General features: G+C 34.8%; 2 protein-coding genes across 2 annotated transcripts; both read left to right on the top strand.

The window, feature by feature from the left end:
- Positions 1-10,350: 10,350 nt before the first annotated feature.
- On the top strand, positions 10,351-14,227 carry LOC122579826 (protein AGENET DOMAIN (AGD)-CONTAINING P1-like). The gene is made up of 4 exons (XM_043752061.1): positions 10,351-11,062; positions 11,992-12,486; positions 13,377-13,853; positions 14,043-14,227. The coding sequence occupies exons 1-4, from the start codon at positions 10,592-10,594 to the stop codon at positions 14,058-14,060; spliced, it is 1,461 nt and encodes a 486-aa protein (XP_043607996.1). The 5' UTR covers positions 10,351-10,591; the 3' UTR covers positions 14,061-14,227.
- A 2,700-nt stretch (positions 14,228-16,927) lies between these two features.
- Positions 16,928-18,884, top strand: LOC122610472. The gene is made up of 3 exons (XM_043783460.1): positions 16,928-17,357; positions 17,745-17,933; positions 18,490-18,884. Exons 1-3 carry the CDS (start codon positions 16,928-16,930, stop codon positions 18,882-18,884), a joined length of 1,014 nt encoding a protein of 337 aa, XP_043639395.1.
- Positions 18,885-20,261: the final 1,377 nt, after the last annotated feature.

Below are 20,261 nucleotides of genomic sequence, written 5' to 3'. Positions count from 1 at the left end.
GTACTTTCAAAGATTGACATTTGGACAAGGAACCCGACACCTCTCCTTCTAATTGATTCCCGTTCAAAATAAGCCCCTCTAGTCCTCCACACTTCTCGTATATATTTGGAATGATTCCTTGAAAATGATTGTTTCCTAGATCTAACGTTATAAGAGAGGAAATGATATTTCCCCACACAATGTGGAATCACCCACTGAAGCTATTATTGGACAGATAAAAAAAATCTCAAATAACTCATGTTGCAAAGTGATGGATGCAATGGTCCTTCAAATACATTGAACTGCAAATTCAACCGGTATAATCCATCCCAATGAAGTTGTGGCAAGCCTGTTATGGAATTCTTTGAAAGATCCAAATATAGGGCAACCAATTTTCTCCCATCTCCCCTGCCCAATCATGAATGTTTCCAACTTTCCATGTATACCATTGCTGGATAAATTTAACTGATGAAGACTTCTCATGGCTCATAAGTGTTGGGGAATTTCAAGTTACAAGGGTAAGAAATCAATAACCGGATATTTTTTTATATCGTGATATCACTTTCCGAAAACAACAATTCGACCCTATGTGCCTGGGTTACACGAATTTTGTTTTGGAATAATACAAAGAGTAATGTTCAAGATTTTGACAGAAATCAAGAACCCGTTCGCTAAAGAGTATTTCGTGTTTTGTATATATTTTCTCATGTATCAATTCTTTCCAAGACACCCAAAAGATTGTAATAATAGAGAGAACACAACAATGCACGTATATTCTCTGTGTTTTCTATATCTTCATGCAACTCTGCATGGATATATTTATAAGTTGAAAAGCTCACATGTTAAAACTAGATCACATAATATAATATCATGAAATATGACTTTTCCATGACAGCATGAGAAAATGATTTTGGCTTTTCCACCATGAGTGTGATTGTGAATAAGAGAAAACAATTGTCCACAGTTGCTAGCCTATAATTGCTATTCATTTTCATAATTACTGCACATATTGCTCTTCCATGTTTTACGCAATTCATTTTCAAACTTGTCATGCTTGTAAATTTCACACGTAGATTTCATTGAAAAATGTTTTTATTATGTGATCAAATATTGTCAATCCGATATTACAAAATCAATATTAGTCATTATTACAATGTTTTTGGGTCGAGATGTCATTCACTTAATGGGTGTACACTCCGTACCTCCAAACCCATTTTCAAGTATCATAACCATATCCCTCAATTACACTAAATTAATAACAATCCTCCCCAATTTAGTGCAATTCCGATACATGAGAAAATATTCAAAACAAAACTAATGCGTAAATGAAAATGTCTTGAAGATTGAATTTTCATCTTAGTATATTACACATTCCAAATATTCGAGAATCGGGGTGTTCTAAGAATTGAACCCTTCAACCCATTTGAATACCTGAAGATAATATACACATAAGCTTTCAAACACTATAAAGCTATCATGACGCTATACAAGCCATGTGTCCATATCCATCATGAATGTATCCAAAGTTAAACGTCCAAAACTTTCTTGAAGCGACAAAACTTCACATTCATATAGGTAGTTCTACTTTATTCATGCACCTGCTATTGCACTTTTTCAAAGGAACTATTAAGAAGCTATACTTCAGCCTAACCATCTGCAGATCTGAGCACATACCTTGGGATGATATGTAAAACATGTGCTCCAATTTCTAAGTGTAAGCTTTCCACATTGAATTCAACTTCTGATTAATATCAAAAGGGAGTTGGGTATCTCACAATTAGAAATTTAGGTGGACTTTAAACCCATCCCTTCAGCAGACTTATTAACCAAGTCTCTAGCTAATCCCTTCGTTAAGTGATCAGCTAAATTTTGTTGAGATCTTACAAACTCTATAGAAATCACCCCATTCGTGATAAGTTCACGAATCATGCTATGTCTAACACCTAAGTGTCTAGACTTTCCATTATACATCTGGCTATAAGCCTTTGCCAATGTAGCGGCACTATCACAATGGATAGAAATGGGTGCTATAGGTTTAGGCCACAATGGAATCTCATAAATCAAGTTTCTTAGCCATTCTGCTTCTTTACCAGCAGCAGCTAATGCAACAAACTCGAATTCCATTGTTGAGTTGGTAATACAAGTTTGCTTCTTGGAAGCCCATGAGATAGCACCTCCCCCAAGCAAAAATACCCAACCAGATGTAGAAGAATGATCTTCAACATTGGTTACCCAACTCGTATCAGTATACCCTTCTAAAACCGAAGGAACCCCAGTATAAGATAAACTATAATCCATAGTTCTCTTCAAATACTTTAGTACCCGCCTAATTGCTTGCCAATGATGAGTACCAGGATTACTAGTATACCTACTCAATTTTCCCACAGCAAATGCAATGTCAGGCCTTGTACAAGTCATGACATACATCAAGCAGCTAATCACCTTAGAATACTCAAGTTGTGATACAGCTTCACCTTTGTTAGGCATCAGCTTCATACTTGGATCCATAGGTGTACTCACCGGAGTACAGTCAAAACAATTGAATTTCTTTAGCACCTTTTCAATGTAGTGAGATTGAGAAATTGAAATTCCTTTGTTTTCACGTTTGATCCTTATACCAAGGATAACGTCAGCCTCCCCCATATCTTTCATGGAGAACTTTGATGACAAAAATTCTTTTGTTAAGTCAACCTGATTATGATCAGTTCCAAATATCAACATGTCATCAACATATAGACAAATGATGACTCCTTTACCAGAATCATCAAATTTGCTATATACACATTTGTCAGCTTGGTTTAAATGATAACCATTTGACAAAACCATTTCGTCAAACTTTTGATGCCATTGTTTAGGTGCTTGTTTTAATCCATATAAGGATTTAACAAGTCTGCAAACCTTGTTTTCATTTCCTGGCATGACGAAGCCTTGAGGTTGGTTCATATAAACCTCCTCATCCAGGTCATCATTCAAGAATGTTGTCTTCACATCCATCTGGTGAATGACCAGATTGTGAATTGCTGACAAAGCAATCAGCAGTCTAATGGTAGTGATACGAGCCACTGGAGCGTAAGTATCAAAATAGTCAATTCCAGACTTTTGTCTAAAGCCTTGAATGACCAACCTTGCCTTGAACTTTTCAATAGTTCCATATACCTTCATCTTCTTTTTAAAAATCCATTTGCAACCCAATGGTTTGCAACCAGGAGGTAGATCAGCCAACACCCAGGTGTTGTTGCCCATGATGGATTCCATCTCATCATCAATTGCTTCTTTCCAGAAGGCAACATCCTGAGACTTCATTGCTTCATCAAATGTTTTTGGATCATCCTCAACATTGAAGCAATATCAATATTGGGTAAAAGCATCATCTCTGGAACCTTCAATTAAGTATAACTGAAAATCTGGTCCAAATGATTTAGGTTTCCTTTCTCTTTTGCTTTTCCGAAGCTCAAGTGACTGATCAACAGCCTTTTCAGAGACTTCAACATTACAATCCTTATCGGTTCCATTGGAGCTAGAAACCATATCCTTTGGTCTAGGTATAGATGAGAAACGATTCTCATCAAAGATTGCATCCCTTGAATCATTTACGGAATGAACCGCATATGAATCATTAGGTTCAATAACATAGAACCTATAAGCCTTGGAATGTTCAACATATCCAATAAATATGCAATCTATACCTCTTTCACCTAAACTTTTCTTCTTAGGATCAGGCAACTTTACAATAGCCCTACAACCTCACACCCGAAGATAATTCAAGTTTGGTTTCTTTTTATTCCAAAGTTCATAAGGTGTAATCTTGTTCCTTTTGTTAGGAACTCTATTAAGCAAATAACAAGCTGTAAGCACAGCTTCCTCCCAAAATCCATTACTTAAACCTGAATAGGATAACATGGAATTAACCATTTCTTTAAGAACCCTATTCTTTCTTTCTGATATACCATTTTGTTGTGGTGTATACGGAGCCGTAGTCTCATGGATTATCCCAACGGATTGGAAATATGTTTGATCAATATATTCACCTCCCCTATCCGTTCTAAGCCTTTTTATCAAAGTCTTTTGTTGCAATTCTACTTCAGCTTTAAATATTTTAAATTTATCTAATGCTTCATCCTTAGTGTGTAATAAATAAACATAACAATATCTAGAAGCATCATCAATAAATGTCACAAAATATTTATTATTCCCTAAAGTAGGAGTTGCATGCAAATCACATAAATCACTATGTATTAATTCCAAAATTTCAGAATCACGTTTCACATTTTGAAATGGTTTCTTAGTGATCTTTGTCAACATACATGTTTTACACTTTTCATCGTTTATGTCAAAGGCCGGTATTAATCCATCTTTAGACAGTTCTTGCATTCTTTTAAAGTGTACATGTCCTAGTCTAGCATGTCAAAGAGTAGAATCATTTATGCTATAAGTTGACATAAAAGCAAAGTTGACATTCATGTGATTAATGTTAAGTCTAAACATTCCATTGCACAAATAACCAAAACCAACAAACATGCCATGTTTTGACAAAACAAATTTATCAGATTCAATAACTTGTTTATAACCACAATTATTTAAAACACTACTTGAAACCAAGTTCTTACGAATTTGTGGTACATGCAAAACATTAAATAAAGAAACAACTTTTTCAGAACTAAAACCCAAATCCACACTTCCACGTCCAAGTATTGGGGCTGTTGACTCATTTCCCATATGAAGAACTTATCCGTCAGTCACTGACTCGTAAGTCTTGAACCAACATCTATCCTTGCACACATGGGTATTAGCACCCGAGTCAACCCACCACGCAACATCATCATCCTGCACAAAATAAGCCTCAGTTATATATGAAACATAATAATTCTCAAATGAATCATTATATATATACTGACCTTTCGAGTTTTGGTTGTTAAAACCATTTCCCGAACCGCTTGTGCCAGATCCATTGGTATTTTTATTACCAATATTAACTCTGCAATCCCATTTCAAGTGTCCGGATTTGCCACACTTCCAACAAGCCAAGCTAGACTTCTTGTTCATACCAGCTTTGTTAGCTTCTTGATGTTTACGTTTCCCCTTCTTGTCATTATATCCGGTGGATTTTTTATGTTCCACCATATTGACTGAAGACGTACCAGCAACATTGTTGCCTTTTGATTTGTCAATATCATGCGCCCAGAGAGATTCCTCAATACGCAAATGACTACCCAACTCAACAAGAGTTAACTCCTCCTTCTTATGTTTCAAAGAATGCTTAAATTCTTTCCACGACGGAGGGAGTTTATCAATGATACTAGAGACTTGAATAGTCTCATCCATATTCATTTTATGTTGTGTGAATTGACCAAGTATGCGAATGAGCTCATTGTATTGTTCCATGACCGGTCTAGAATCGACCATCTTGTAATTATTAAAATTACTCACAAGGAACGTTTTACTAGAGGCATCCTCAGTCATATACTTGGTCTCTAAAGAGTCCCATAGTAAGCATGGTTTTGGTAAATATCAAAAAGAGCATCAGACATACCATTGAGGATTAATCCTCGAGCAATGTAGTCATCATTCTCCCATTTGCCCCTTTTCCGAATTTGATCAACAGTAGCATCATCACCATCTTCTGGACAAAGAGTGCTCAGCACATAAACCACCTTCATGGTGGTGAGAAGAAAGTGCATCTTCCTTTGCCATCTACGAAAATCCATTCCTTCAAACTTATCGAGCTTGGAGAAATTAGTAGTCATATGCTTCATCGTAGCCGCCATTGATTTCACCAAGATTGTTGTTTTCGATTGTTGGGGAATTTCAAGTTACAAGGGTAAGAAATCAATAACCGGATATCTCTTTAGTGATATCACTTTCCGAAAACAACAATTCGACCCTATGTGCCTGGTTACACGAATTTTGTTTTGGGATAATACAAAGAGTAATGTTCAAGATTTTGACAGAAATCAAGAACCCGTTCGCTAAAGAGTATTTCGTGTTTTGTATATATTTTCTCATGTATCAATTCTTTCTAAGACACCCAAAAGATTGTAATAATAGAGAGAACACAACAATGCACGTATATTCTCTGTGTTTTCTATATCTTCATGCAACTCTGCATGAATATATTTATAAGTTGAAAAGCTCACATGTTAAAACTAGATCACATAATATAATATCATGAAATATGACTTTTCCATGACAGCATGAGAAAATGATTTTGACTTTTCCATCATGAGTGTGATTGTGAATAAGAGAAAACAATTGTCCACAGTTGCTAGCCTACAATTGCTATTCATTTTCAAAATTACTGCACATATTGCTCTTCCATGTTTTACGCAATTCATTTTCAAACTTGTCATGCTTGTAAATTTCAAACGTAGATTTCTTTGAAAAACGTTTTTATTATGTGATCAAATATTGTCAATCCGATATTACAAAATCAATATTAGTCATTATTACAATGTTTTTGGGTCGGGATGTCATTCACTTAATGAGTGTACACTTCGTACCTCCAAACCCATTTTCAAGTATCATAACCATATCCCTCAATTACACTAAATTAATAACGATAAGGACCCTGGAAACACTTTCAGGTTGCAAGAGGCCAAATTTAAAAGTTGAAACCTTGGGTTGACATAGCCGTTAGCATTATTAGTCACGATAGATACACCACTGTATGAGAGATCAAGTATTATAAGGTTTTCAACACTTGATAACAACGTATTAAACTCCCAGACATTGCTAAACTTATTAAATGAGAGGTCTAGGGTAGTAACTTTGGTGAGTTTTTGGAATGTTTTCATACATAAAATTGACCAACTAATTCATTGTGGCCAAGGTTAACTCTCTTAGCGATCAAAGAGAAAACAAATTGAACGGTAGAGTTCACTGAGCGTGTTATCGTTAATGATGGGAGCGAAAATAACCAAGATTGCAATGTCCCGTTAAGTTTGTTTGATGATAAAGTTAGAACATTAAGGTGCCTTAGGTTAGTAAGAGATTTGGGAAGGGACCCAATTAAACCACAATAAGAAAGATCCAAGTTACTTAAAAACTTAAGATACCCAATTGAGTCTGGTATCCCTCCCAATAAGTTGGTGCTTGCGAGATATAAGCGCTTGAGAGGTATGTTGGTGCTCAGGTTAACTTCAGGCAATGGACCAGTAATGTTAAGAGTTTCCTGTCAATAATAGTTCTTCTAAGTACGGAAGATTAAAGATGTTACCCGGTAATTTCCCTTGCAATTGAGTACCCATAAGATCCAGTGATTTCAAAAAAGGCGTATTGAGATAAGCTGGTAAATCTGAAGATATATTAACAAAAGAAAGTGAGAGGTCTCTCAAAAGAGTAGAATTTTGAAGGAGACTCTCGAAAACATGAGCGAGGTTGAATTCGCAAGTTACTATAACCATTCCAAGAGAGATCAAGTGAAACCAACTTTTGAAAAAGTGAGATTCCCGAAGGGATATTGCATGTAAAACTATTGTGTGACAAGTCAAGTAATTGCAAAGACCGAAGATTGAAAATATTTCGAGGTAGTTCCCCTTATAATCTAGTGGAGCGGAGATTTAACAAGAGATTAAAATAAACAGGTAAATTTGAAGAAATATTAACATTTATAAGCGAAAAAATTGTGGCATTTTGAATCAGATTGATAAAACATAAGATTCAAGGCGAAACTCATATAGATTCATAGAGAGATCAAGAGACACCAATTTATGAAGGAGTGTGATATTACTTGAAACTTGGCCAGCAAACCCACAACCAGAGATGTTAGAGATGTGTGAGACTATTTGAAAATTAACCTTCCAATACCACTTGGAAATTAGGAGCCAATAAAATCATTTATAGCGAGGTTAAGTCTCTAGAGGCGAGGAAGGTCTAAAAGGGTTGTGTTAGGATGAATAGTACCTTTTAGCACCCCACAACTAAGGTTCAAACTGATAACATCACCAGTGGAGCGGTCGCAAGTGACTCCATCCCAATCACAACAATATGGAGTACTACTTGTGTTGTTCATATCATCATAATTGGATAGTAACCTTCAGAATCAAGCCAATTTCTACACGTCCATTGATGTGATGTGTCATTCATGGAGGATAGGCTCTGTTTAAATTGAAGCAACGCAATACTTTGTCAACGAGAGCATTTATGAGTTATGGTAGTATTGAAAGAAGACGAAGACAGTAATGAAGCAAAAGATAAGTAACAAAACGAAAGGAAGACGTAGTAGTGAAACAGATTTGAGTTGCTCGTCATCTAGCTTTCATTGCGTATACATAAATTATATGTATATATAGAGGTTGTAATGCAAACAACTTAATTTAAATTAGTCATTCTCTTAATGTGTCAAAATAGTCATAGGCCGGCTTAATCGTCTTATATATAAAGTTGCATGGTTCAAATTGATGTGATGAGCAACAAGATAAATTAAACAAGTTCAACAAGTTTCTATCTAGGAATGAGATTGATGATCCAGATTAAAAATATTTTTTTTTGACAACATAAATAATAAATTTATGGAAAATGCTAAAGCCCTTACGGCATCACTTAACGTGCATAAAAAGGTTGTACATTTTCATATTAAATGCTGGCTCCCTGATTTTTATGGTAAATGTACAACTAATTAATGCATTTTAACGAAAGTCATTAGGGCTTTGTTTAGCAAAACCTTTTTTTTAGTAAGTACATGAGTACATCTATCATTTACTGTATATATCATTTGTTTTTATCATAATGACATAGTTATATTAAAAAACTACTAACAAGTTGTTAACAGCCAAAGTCAACCTTTACATAACTATACATATCTAGAAATAAACAAGCTATGAATTTTAATAGTAAAGACTACAAAAATAGTGAAAGAACTTATGTCAATTACATAAAATCAAAACATGGAAAAAACCTCACCTATAGAAGCTTAATATCGGTACTTCGTTGTACTTTCGATGTAGTCCTAAAAATGTCTGAGAAAAAATTACAACAGAAAAACTCACTAGAACCACATTTCAAAAGAAGTTCAACTTGCCTAATGCTCTATGCAAACGTGACCAAGAGTAAAACAAAATTCTAGTCATTGTGTAACTCTTGACTATAAACGAGAGTTTATAATCCGTCGTCAAACATCAAGTGTAACTGTGTAACTCGACCCATCAATGACAAAAGAGGATTTTTATCTAGTCATTCTAAAAGAATTTTCTTTATACTTTATTAAAGCACATAAACGAAAATATAAAATATGGTATTATAAACCCGAAAAATGCTTTTAGACATCCTTTAGATGGAACATCATATCTTTACAATTCTTAAAACTCTTATAAGTTCTTTAAATCCTTTAATTTTACCTTCAACCATACAAACATCCTTACATTTTCCACATCAACACCAATTACACTTAAAAGATTCTACAAACTTCTAAAAACAAGTCCTCAATTAGTTAAGGATATATATATATATATATATCAATATCAGATGGACACCTATGGACAAAGAAGGACAAGTAAGGATATGGAATGATGTGTAAGACTACCCTCTTGGAGATAGACTAAATATTTGTTTGTAACTTGTTTAACATTCTAGCATTTCTTTTCACGTTTACAGTTCTCTAGCTATTTTAAACACACACTTAATTCTTTATCTACCACTTATTTATCTTTAAGAAAAATCTCCATTGCTACTAGAAAACATATATAGGCGTTGCCGTTGGAGCTTACGTTATTTTCTCACCCCTCACTCTCAATCAAACAATCTTCTTATGCCACCCAGTTTCCCCCGACTCACCTTATTGGCATCCCAATCTCATCTTTCGCTTTTTTATCACACCACATTAAACCTCATATATAAAAAAATCTATAAAAAAACAAATAATCTAAGATATAAGAAAAAAGAAAAGGCTTCCTCATACTCCCTCTCCTCAGGAGAAACTTCCCTCCATTTTCATCCTCTCACTTGACCCCTCACAGCTGATGATGGTGTTCCCGCGTGATGAGAAGAAATCTTCCCCTTTCTCCGCATCCGTTGTCAACCCTTTAATAAAGTAAACCCACTTTATCCTTTTAACTTTTTACCTTTAAAATACCAAAAATATTCTTACCAATATATCTAATAGTATGTATGAGTTTATTTAATACCGAATGTAGTGTTAATAAAATCATCAATCTCTTAATATGTATCTCTTAATTCCTAAACTAATTCTATCTCATTTTACATCAATAATATATACACTTATTGGATCGTCACCACAACTATTAAGCGATGCTACCACCATCACATTAATACTACCACCATTGTCATTCGTCTAGTTCCTATATAAAAATACAGAAGTACAACATCACATCTTCCACATGAATGACGACGCACTTTCCTTTTTCAGTTACTCTATAGTCTATAGTTTTCAAACAAAAATCAAAAATTAATTTCACATATCCACCTACCTCTTTTTTTCATTCAGAAACAGGACACATCACTCAATGTAACCATTACTGAAAATCCACATATTAAACACCCACTTCCACCACACCTGCACCTCTTTATTCCTTCCATTTTTTGTTTTTCTTCCAAAAATTTCACAAATTTCTTTCACCCTTTTCAAAAATCTATCTCTATCTCTGTATCTATATCTCTAATGTCTACTAATCATCATCAAACCCACATCTTCAAAAAAGGTGACAACATCGAGGTTCACAAAACCCCAACTTCCGGCGACTCTCCGGCATGGTTTCCGGCGACTATCATCAACACCCCATCTCCATCAACAGCCACATTACACGTTAAATACACCACATTGTCTAAAGAAAAAGAAAGTATCAATGGTAAACGAAAAAGAAAGAAACTTAAAGAATATGTTGATGTTTCTGACATGAGGCCGGCGCCGTCGCGGGAAACCCGGCGGCGGTTTGTTGGTGGTGAGACGGTGGAAGTGTATTATGAAAAAGGGTGGCGAAAAGGAAAAGTTTTAGATGCGTTTCTTGATTTTAGTGATGATGGTTTGAGGTATAAAGTGTTGGTCGGTGGTTTGGAAATTGTTGTTGAGGATTTTAAGGTTAGGGTTTTTGAGGATTGGAAACTAGATTCTTGTCATGACCAACAACAAAAGGTTGACTCTTTTTCCTTATTATTATTATTATATTTTTATTTATCATGTATGATTGATTGATTGTATGTTTTTTTTGTTTTTTGTTAATAAAGAGTAGATGGTTTAGGCTCAATGCCCTTTAATTTAAGACCGATTTTGGTATATGTTATTGTTGTGTTTTTTTTTTGGTTATTTATTAAGATACTAATTAAGTTGTGTATTGTGTCCAAGATGTGATTCTGAGCCTAATATAAGTGAAAATGGTATGATTATGAGATAGTTCTAAGAATCTGCTTTTAATATGGTTGCTTTTTTATTCGTTTTCTTGAGCTATAAATAAAGTACTTCATATTTTTTTTTTGAACGTTCGTGTCACGGGACGGCTAGCCGTTAGTCCGTTACATCCATTCGGGCCATCAGTCTAACTAGTTGAATAAAGGGGATCAGAGGGCTTTAAAAGTCTGAAACAAAGTTGCATTTTTCATAGCAGGTGCTTGGAGGCACATTTATTTTACTGATTGCCCAACTAATGTTATTTTGACCGTAAAAAATCAAGTCTTAATAAGGTGTTTGTATTTACCAGTTTCATTTACCAAACACTCCAGAATGATATGTGACTTTGTAATCTGTTGTTAAGGAAAGAAGAAACCCGAAACTTTATACTTATCGAAGCTAACAACAGCTTCTTATGACTTGATAGTCCAAGATGTGACTCCGGTTATAAAGTGTGAATTAGCACTTCTTTGATGCATTAGTCAACTATCTATGGGTAGTTTCATATATTTACCTATAAGGCTTTAGGTAGATTCTTTATTGAATTTATGACATGGTGAATGGTTTAATAACTTGGTAGTTCTTTTAATTAGCACATTACTATAATGGGTGTTTATGTTTTATGATCAATAAAATCGATACTAATACTTGCATTGTTGTATGATATTGTTTAACAGGAGGAAAAGTCACCTCGTCTAGTTTTGCAATCCAGAAATGGAACAAAGTTGAGGATTATATGTAGTTCAAGAACCCCAAAAACAACCCCCTTCGAAAAAGGTACATGTGTGGAGGTCCGAAGCCATGAAGAAGGTTACCATGGTTCGTGGTATACCGCAAAAGTGGTTGGCCCAGTAGATGAGGAAGACAAACTTATGGTGCAGTACGATACACTAACAACAGATGACCAGACGAAACCACTTGTGGAAATGGCATTTATTTTAAACATTAGGCCCCTTCCACCTATAATCAACCGAATTGATCGTTTTAAGCTGCATGAAGAAGTAGATGTATGGTATAATGATGGATGGTGGTCAGGTCTCATTTGCAAAGTTATACCCGGTTTGAGTTATTTAGTCTACTTCTGGACAACGACTGAGGAATTGGTATTTGAGCATTCTAACATAAGACCTCATCAAGAATTGCTAGATGGAAAGTGGGTCGCTTCATTCTTGGTAATTTAACATTCAAAATCAAAGTATTAATTTCTCATTAGGGGCAGCAAAACGGGTGGGTTGGGTAACGGGTCAAAGCAGGTAACTCATAGTGCTGGTGAAACAAGATTGGATTGGGGTCACCATCAACTTTTTCCCCAGATTCAACAGACTGGGTAGGTTGAGTAATTGGCCTTAACGGGTCATTTCAATCGTCAGATAAGAACGGGTTGGGATTTAGATAAAATGATTGAAGACATATTGGTGGCTTTTACCAATTTTTGACATGATTGATCCATTTACCTTTCTTACACCATATATCGGGCATTTTTATTTATTTACAGTTAACATGTTTGACTCGTTCCCAAAAAATGCAACCTATATTTGCAGTTTTACATACAAATGGGTTGCAATTGCCCTGTCTAAATAATATTAGCAAGTTTGTATACATTTGAGCTTACATTCTTTTACTTTAAACCGTTTGACCCATTCAATCCATTTGCATGGCTTATTTTTAGCTAATGCCGTTTTCTTTTACTTTTACTCAATGGTCTATTAGAGATAAACTGTAACCACAGCTGTGGGATTTGATTTTTGGATCGTTCAAGAAGCCAAATGAATCGAAAGTCAAATATAGAATTACATAAAGTATAAGGATTAAAAATAGATCATACAAAAATAAATTGAAGTTTAAAGTGAAATGCTGATTATTGAAACCCTATTATGTTTATATATATATATATATATATATATATGGGAGGGCTAAATGTATTTATATATACAATTATGAGCCAAATGACGGTCGTTTGGCTTCATAACTGTATTGTATATGTATATAGTATTGATATGTGATATGACATTATGACCATTTTTATAGTTAATGAGACAACCTTAATTTGCGTACTATGCAGAGGCCAAAAGTAGCTTTAAATCCTAGACCTGAAAAAGTGAAGTTACAGATGGGTCAGAGAACATTGATGGTGGGTCTTCAAGGTGGAGTAAAGGTAGAGATAGCCCATGGTGAAAAAGGGTTTTTGACTACTTGGTATCCTGCTGTAATTGTTAAGCCTGTTCGTAATGGAAACTACATTGTGGAATATCGAACACTAACAACAAAAAATGGACGCGAGTGTGATAAAGAAGAGGTGGATGTGTTCTGTATAAGACCTTGTCCGCCTATAGTTCAACGACCCCAGCAGTTTCAAGTGCATGATAAAGTTGAAGCTTGGGATCTCAAGAGTTGGCAAATCGGGCATATCTCTAGAACAATGAAGGACTTTAAGTATGAGGTTTCTTTCGAGGTAACAAATACTGTTGCTGAATTCCGGCATTCAGATTTAAGGCCACATCAAACTTTTATCAATGGTGAATGGCTCCTTGCCTCCAAGGTATGCGGTATGCCTATCTCTTTAATGCCCTATTTCGTGTAGAAAAACGATGAACTAAACAAACCCAGACTAACTTAGTTTAAAGCAAATGTTAATGTATGACTTAAGCTTATGTAACTAAAAAGAAAACAATAGTAATTAATTCATGTAGTCTTCTTGTTGACATCGTTTCATTTTGTTGTTTTTCAGGATGCCTTGAAGACATAGTTATATTCGCAATATACGGAAGATGGATGCTCTCCCACTTTGGATATTATGTACATATATTGCTCGCATAGCTGCCATAGCATAGGTAAGATATTATGAGTTGTCTTTTAATCTCAAACCATTCAAATCAATCACCATCGAAATTCAAAGTCAGCTTTAATGTTTAACCATGGCATATCTTTTATGATACATTAATGTACCTAAAGTTCATATTAGACTAAGCACATGAGACATGAAGGTGAAAACGACTATACGTTTAGTTTTGTTTTTTGAGACATGAAGGTGATGAGTCCCACACCCGCTTATCACGGTGAATAAACAATCATCACGGTTTTTATACAATCCGTGATTTGCTGCAGTTCAGATGTTTCTACGCCAGTTCCATGAAAAATTCAAACCATTTTATCTCCTACCGTAGCATGTTTGTCAAGCTCATTGGTCACTAGAGGGGCTTCGTCAAACCAAATATCAGTCCAAAATGTCATGGACTTCCGGTCCCCAACTTTTGTTTAAATCATAGTTGTAGGTATTACCGCGGTAGCATCAAGTTTTTGGACCATCTTATTAATAAGGTTCCAAGGCCCTGTTCTAGTATTTAGCTTGACTTATTAATCTAACCATGTATTTGTTTGATAACTATAACTCCATCTCCACTTGTATGAAAAAGCTAAATTAAGAGCTTGGAGGCTACTGAACGTAAGACCACCATTACCCTTACTTGCCAATACCAAATTCCATTTGACCCAATGTATTTTTGTATCATTCATTATTTCATATCAACACCCCAAAAAAGAAGTAAGATCGCATGGTTTTCAACATGTTACGGACCTTTGACCCGCATAGGAAATAATGACAAATAATATGTAGGAAGCACACATTGTTAGAATACTGAAGAATAGAACTAACCAGTATTCAATATGGGTAATGATATACTGATATTACTTGTCAAAAAAAAAAAAAATATACTGATATTGGTACCATACTACCAATACCGTAAGGTATTATAATTCATAAATGTTATACAAATTTTTATAAATTATAACACATTGAAGGTGGATATATCAAAAATTATTATAGTATCAATATCACAACCTTCTCAATATTGGATGGCATCATATTAATTTTTCCTTTTCTATCGTTGGGTACATAGGTGCATATCATAACTCCCTATATATTTATTTGGTATTTAAAGTTATTAGTTGGTACGAGCTATAAAATCAGAAGTAGTGACTTAAATAAAACAGACTACAAAATACCAGAATGTACAAATAGCTCAACTGCCACTGCTTCGGCCCCTGCCATTGCCAGTCATGTTTAATTGTTTACTCGTTTTCTGATTCATTTATCACGTGATTTCCACGTTTATATGGATAAATATAGAACGCGAGTTATACCTTGTGTTACTGTTACAACAGAGTAATGAGTATTGTAACAACACAAGCCCATGACTTGTCTTGTTAAGTTATAAGGCTGCTCACACAGTCACGTCATGAGGGTGTTCAAGCCGGCGTTGTCCCACGATGTTATAGGCATGACCTGGGTCATGGCTGACGTCATGAGGAGACGTCGTTCTTTTGACGTGGTCGACGAAAGAAGGGGGCCCACGAGGAGTGTTTCAAACTGATTAAAAATATATATATTTTTTTAATCTTTTCCCTTTTTTAATTTTTTTTAAACTACGGCTATATGACAAATGTTTTTTTATTTTAAACTTCTATGTCTATTTAAATAACCAAAACATAACCAGTTCATATCAAACCATTTATACATTTTAAAATCAAAAATCACGAAGCTCAAGCGATGCCAAGAAGTTGTAAGAACTTTGAACAAGCATTCGGTGTGAAGAAGACTTCTAGGGAGAAGGTGTTTGTGGGAAAGAAGTGTTGTTATGACGCTGACGTGATGATGAATGCCTAATAAAAAAGAGAGTACAACCACCCGTTGCCTTGTCATCAATTCATTGTATACATAATATTCATATCATCGATTTGATGTACACTTGTTATCCACGTTAACAATTTAAGTAAAAAGAAAGATTTTAACCGAGCAATAAAAAAAATATATGACCACGCACCTACATATAAAAAGGAAAATGCTTTATAAAACTTTTTTTTTTCCCCCGTTTTAGGCTCCTAGGAAGGTAAACATCCACACATTGTACGATTACTTAATCGGTTTACCTACTCGGGTGAACTTTTCAAAAAGAGATATCGACATCCCTCTAAGTCTCTAACATATGCCCGATCCTATTCTAATTAAGAGGAGTCGCTTAGTCATCTTTTCACTTATTGTTCTGTTTTTGAGAAAGTTTGGTTCGCGATTTCCAAATAGTTAAAGATGGGCTACATGAAAATGAGGAATTTGATGTGATAACTTCCACGTGAATTCAAATAAAAGGAAGCTGATTGAGATGATTATCTTTTAGGGTGGACGGAGTCGAGTAGGCAGGGGACCGTTACCGGTCCGGTACCGATGTGCACACCGCCCCGACCTACCGGTACCGGTGGGGAGGGGAGCACTTTGGGCACCACGGTGCCGGTTTGGATGCCGATGGATTCGAACGTTACAGTCAATAATAATAATAAAAAAAAAAGCAAAGGGACCCACTAGGTAACGGCTCTCTTCCTCTTCTCTTTTTCTTTCTTCTTTTTCTTCTTTTCTTCTTTGTAACTCACTGTTTTTTTTTTCTTTCAAACACACAAAGCGCACACACACATATATCATATATCCACATAATCATCTAAACAATCATGAACCCTTTCTTCAACAATCCTTTATTTCTTGACAATCACGGCCCAACACCCCCAAATTTCCAATCGGATTCGAGTTCATCCGACGAGACGGAACGGTATATTAATCTATTCACAATGGCGCATTATGCGATTCAACAAGATGTCCGTTATACTGCCTCCTCTTCAAGAACGTATACAAGACGGGACGATCGTGGTGAGTCTCACGACCGTCTTTTTCGAGATTACTTTGCCGAGGAACCGAAATTTAATGAGACTTTTTTTAGACAACGGTTTCGTATGAGTAGACGGTTGTTTGTGAAGATAGCTTCAGATTTGGAAAACAATTTTAGTTTTTTTCAGAGGAAGATCGACGCGCGTGGTAAATGGGGGTTTTCGGCTTTACAGAGATGCACATCTGCAGTTCGCCAGTTAGGATACGGTAGTAATCCCGACAGTTTAGATGATTACCTAAATATGTCGGAAAGATCGTCACGTGACACCCTTAATGATTTTTGTGATGGAGTCATTAAGTTATATCGGCATGAATACTTGCGTAGGCCAACGCGTACTGATATGCAACGCATTCTTGATCATCATGCGTCTTATCATGGTTTCCCCGGCATGTTAGGTATATCTTTACTTAATATATATATATATATATATTTTAGTTAATAATGTATATATGTATATATATATTACGTAGTTTAGTTAATATTTTTCGGTTTAATAAATGTGTTTATAGGGAGTCTTGATTGTACACACTGGGCTTGGGATAATTGTCCAGTAGCTTGGCGTGGTCAGTACACGCGAGGTGACCATCACGGGCCGACGATATCGCTTGAAGCAGTTGCATCATAGGATTGTTGGATTTGGCACGCATACTTTGGTGTTGCCGGTTCAAACAACGACATTAATGTGTTGAACCAATCTCCTTTGTTCAATCCTTTTGAAGACGGCACAGCACCGTTGGTTCCTTTCACTGTAAATGGAACCGAATATCGGTACCCGTATTATCTCGTGGATGGGATCTACCCAAGATATGCGATGTTTGTGAAAACAATTTCCCATCCAACCGGTGAGAAAAGGATTCGATATGCTAAGGCACAGGAAGCTGCAAGGAAGGATGTGGAGCGAGCTTTTGGTATTATTAAAAAAAATGGAAAATACTTAGAGAACCGGCACGACAAATGAAAGAAACCTCCATCCGTAAGATCATGTATGCGTGTTGTATTCTTCACAACATGTATGCGTGTTGTATTCCAGATCCCCCGGTTGCGCCACAGCCATCTGATGAACGACTGTTTGAGATATATGACTCAAACGTTCACGAAGATCTTAAGATGGATCTCATTGACCATATTCATCGCACATTCATCAGTTTGATGTTTTATTTGGTTGTTTGTTTTATTTTTAATATTGTAGTAGTTTTAATTTATGAAATAAAAAGTTTTATTTGAATAAAAATTAAATGGAGTCATTAAGTTATATCGGCATGAATACTTGCGTAGGCCAACGCATACTGATACGCAACACATTCTTGATCATCATGCGTCTTATCATGGTTTCCCCGACATGTTAGGTATATCTTTACTTAATATATATATATATATATATATATTTTAGTTAATAATGTATATATGTATATATATATTACGTAGTTTAGTTAATATTTTTCGGTTTAATAAATATGTTTATAGGGAGTCTTGATTGTACACACTGGGCTTGGGATAATTGTCCAGTAGCTTGGCGTGGCCAGTACACGCGAGGTGACCATCACGGGCCGTCGATATTGCTTGAAGCAGTTGCATCACAGGATTGTTGGATTTGGCACGCATACTTTGGTGTTGCCGGTTCAAACAACGACATTAATGTGTTGAACCAATCTCCTTTGTTCAATCATTTTGAAGATGGCACAGCACCGTTGGTTCCTTTCACTGTAAATGGAACCGAATATCGGTACCCGTATTATCTCGTGGATGGGATCTACCCAAGATATGCGATGTTTGTGAAAACAATTTCTCATCCAACCGGTGAGAAAAGGGTGGGGAGGGGAGGGGAGGAGAAGAAAAATCGGAGAAGGGGGGAAGAGTGAGCAAGCTCTCCCCCCACCCTTATGGGTTTGGGGTCCGTTTGGATGTGCATAAATGGCAATGAAGAAATAAATTACTTGTTAATTCTGTTGTCAATTTCTGGACGAGTGTCTAAAGGTAAGAATGCTCGTATATTTTGGATCGAATGACTAAAAATTCCACCTTTAGTCATGTAACTAGTTGAATTCTTTTAATCCGTATTTTACATCAATATAAAATTGCTATTAAAATATTGTTTTTATATTTTAACTAGCCAATTAACCCGGGATAAACCCGGGCTTATAAATAAAATTTTTGTAATATTAAGTTATGTCGATATTTAAGAACTATGAGACAGTTCAACCATATTAATAATCTCAAAATAGTATATCTTATATTTCGAATGTATATTTAGCTTATTAACCTGCATAATATGCAGGTAATTTAAAAATCTATTATGATAAAACAATTTATACGATAAAAAATTAAAAGACCATGTATAAAATATTAGAGTTTTCAAAGGAAAATAAAAACTTATTTTTTTTTATATAGAAAAGAGCATCATAAATCACAAAAATAAAAATTATATAAAATTTAAAGAAGGAAAGTGCTTATAATATCATAAGAAAATTAAACAAAAAAAGTTTAACTTTAAAAAGAATTTAGAGATGACAATTAAGCTATTTTAATTTTTTTAAATCATAATTTTATAACAATTGTTTTATTATTTAATATAGATGGGCTGATTGATAACATTAAGACGAAAATAGATGGTGATATTATATTTAAAAATTGACATATAGTTGTTTAAAAAAAGTTTAGATAATTACATTTTATTTTACATTGGACTTAAGCTAAAAATGAAAGATACCATAAATCTATTAAAAAATAATTTAAACTTTTTATAGAATGACGTCATAAATCAAGAAAATAAAAAAGATATAATTGATAGAAATAAATCTAATAATGACAATTAAGCATTATTTAAAAAATCATGATGTCATTATAATTTTATTTTATTTATATAAGAGATTTATTATTATTATTATCTTGACAATGAGACATTTTACATTATCTATCTATCAATATACTAAAACAGAATTGAAATATTTACCAATATACTAAAATAGGATTGAAGTATTCTTTAAACAACATGTGGCACACTATTTGATCGACACGTGTTTTTTTTAACTATTAAATATTTTAGTTAAATAAATTTAAAATTAATCTATATGGGAAATGTTAAATACAGCCCTAAGGACTGTATTTAACGTGCATAAAAAAACTTGTACCTTCCCTATTAAAAGTTTGCCCCCTGATTTTCATGGTAAATATACAAACAATTTATGCAACTTAAACACAGCCCGTATTTAACCCCTATCTATATCTATCAAGTTTCC

The sequence above is a fragment of the Erigeron canadensis genome, chromosome 8, assembly GCF_010389155.1.
Source record: "Erigeron canadensis isolate Cc75 chromosome 8, C_canadensis_v1, whole genome shotgun sequence".
NCBI classification, from domain to species: Eukaryota; Viridiplantae; Streptophyta; class Magnoliopsida; order Asterales; family Asteraceae; genus Erigeron; species Erigeron canadensis.
This window is presented reverse-complemented; position numbering and strand designations above follow the sequence as displayed.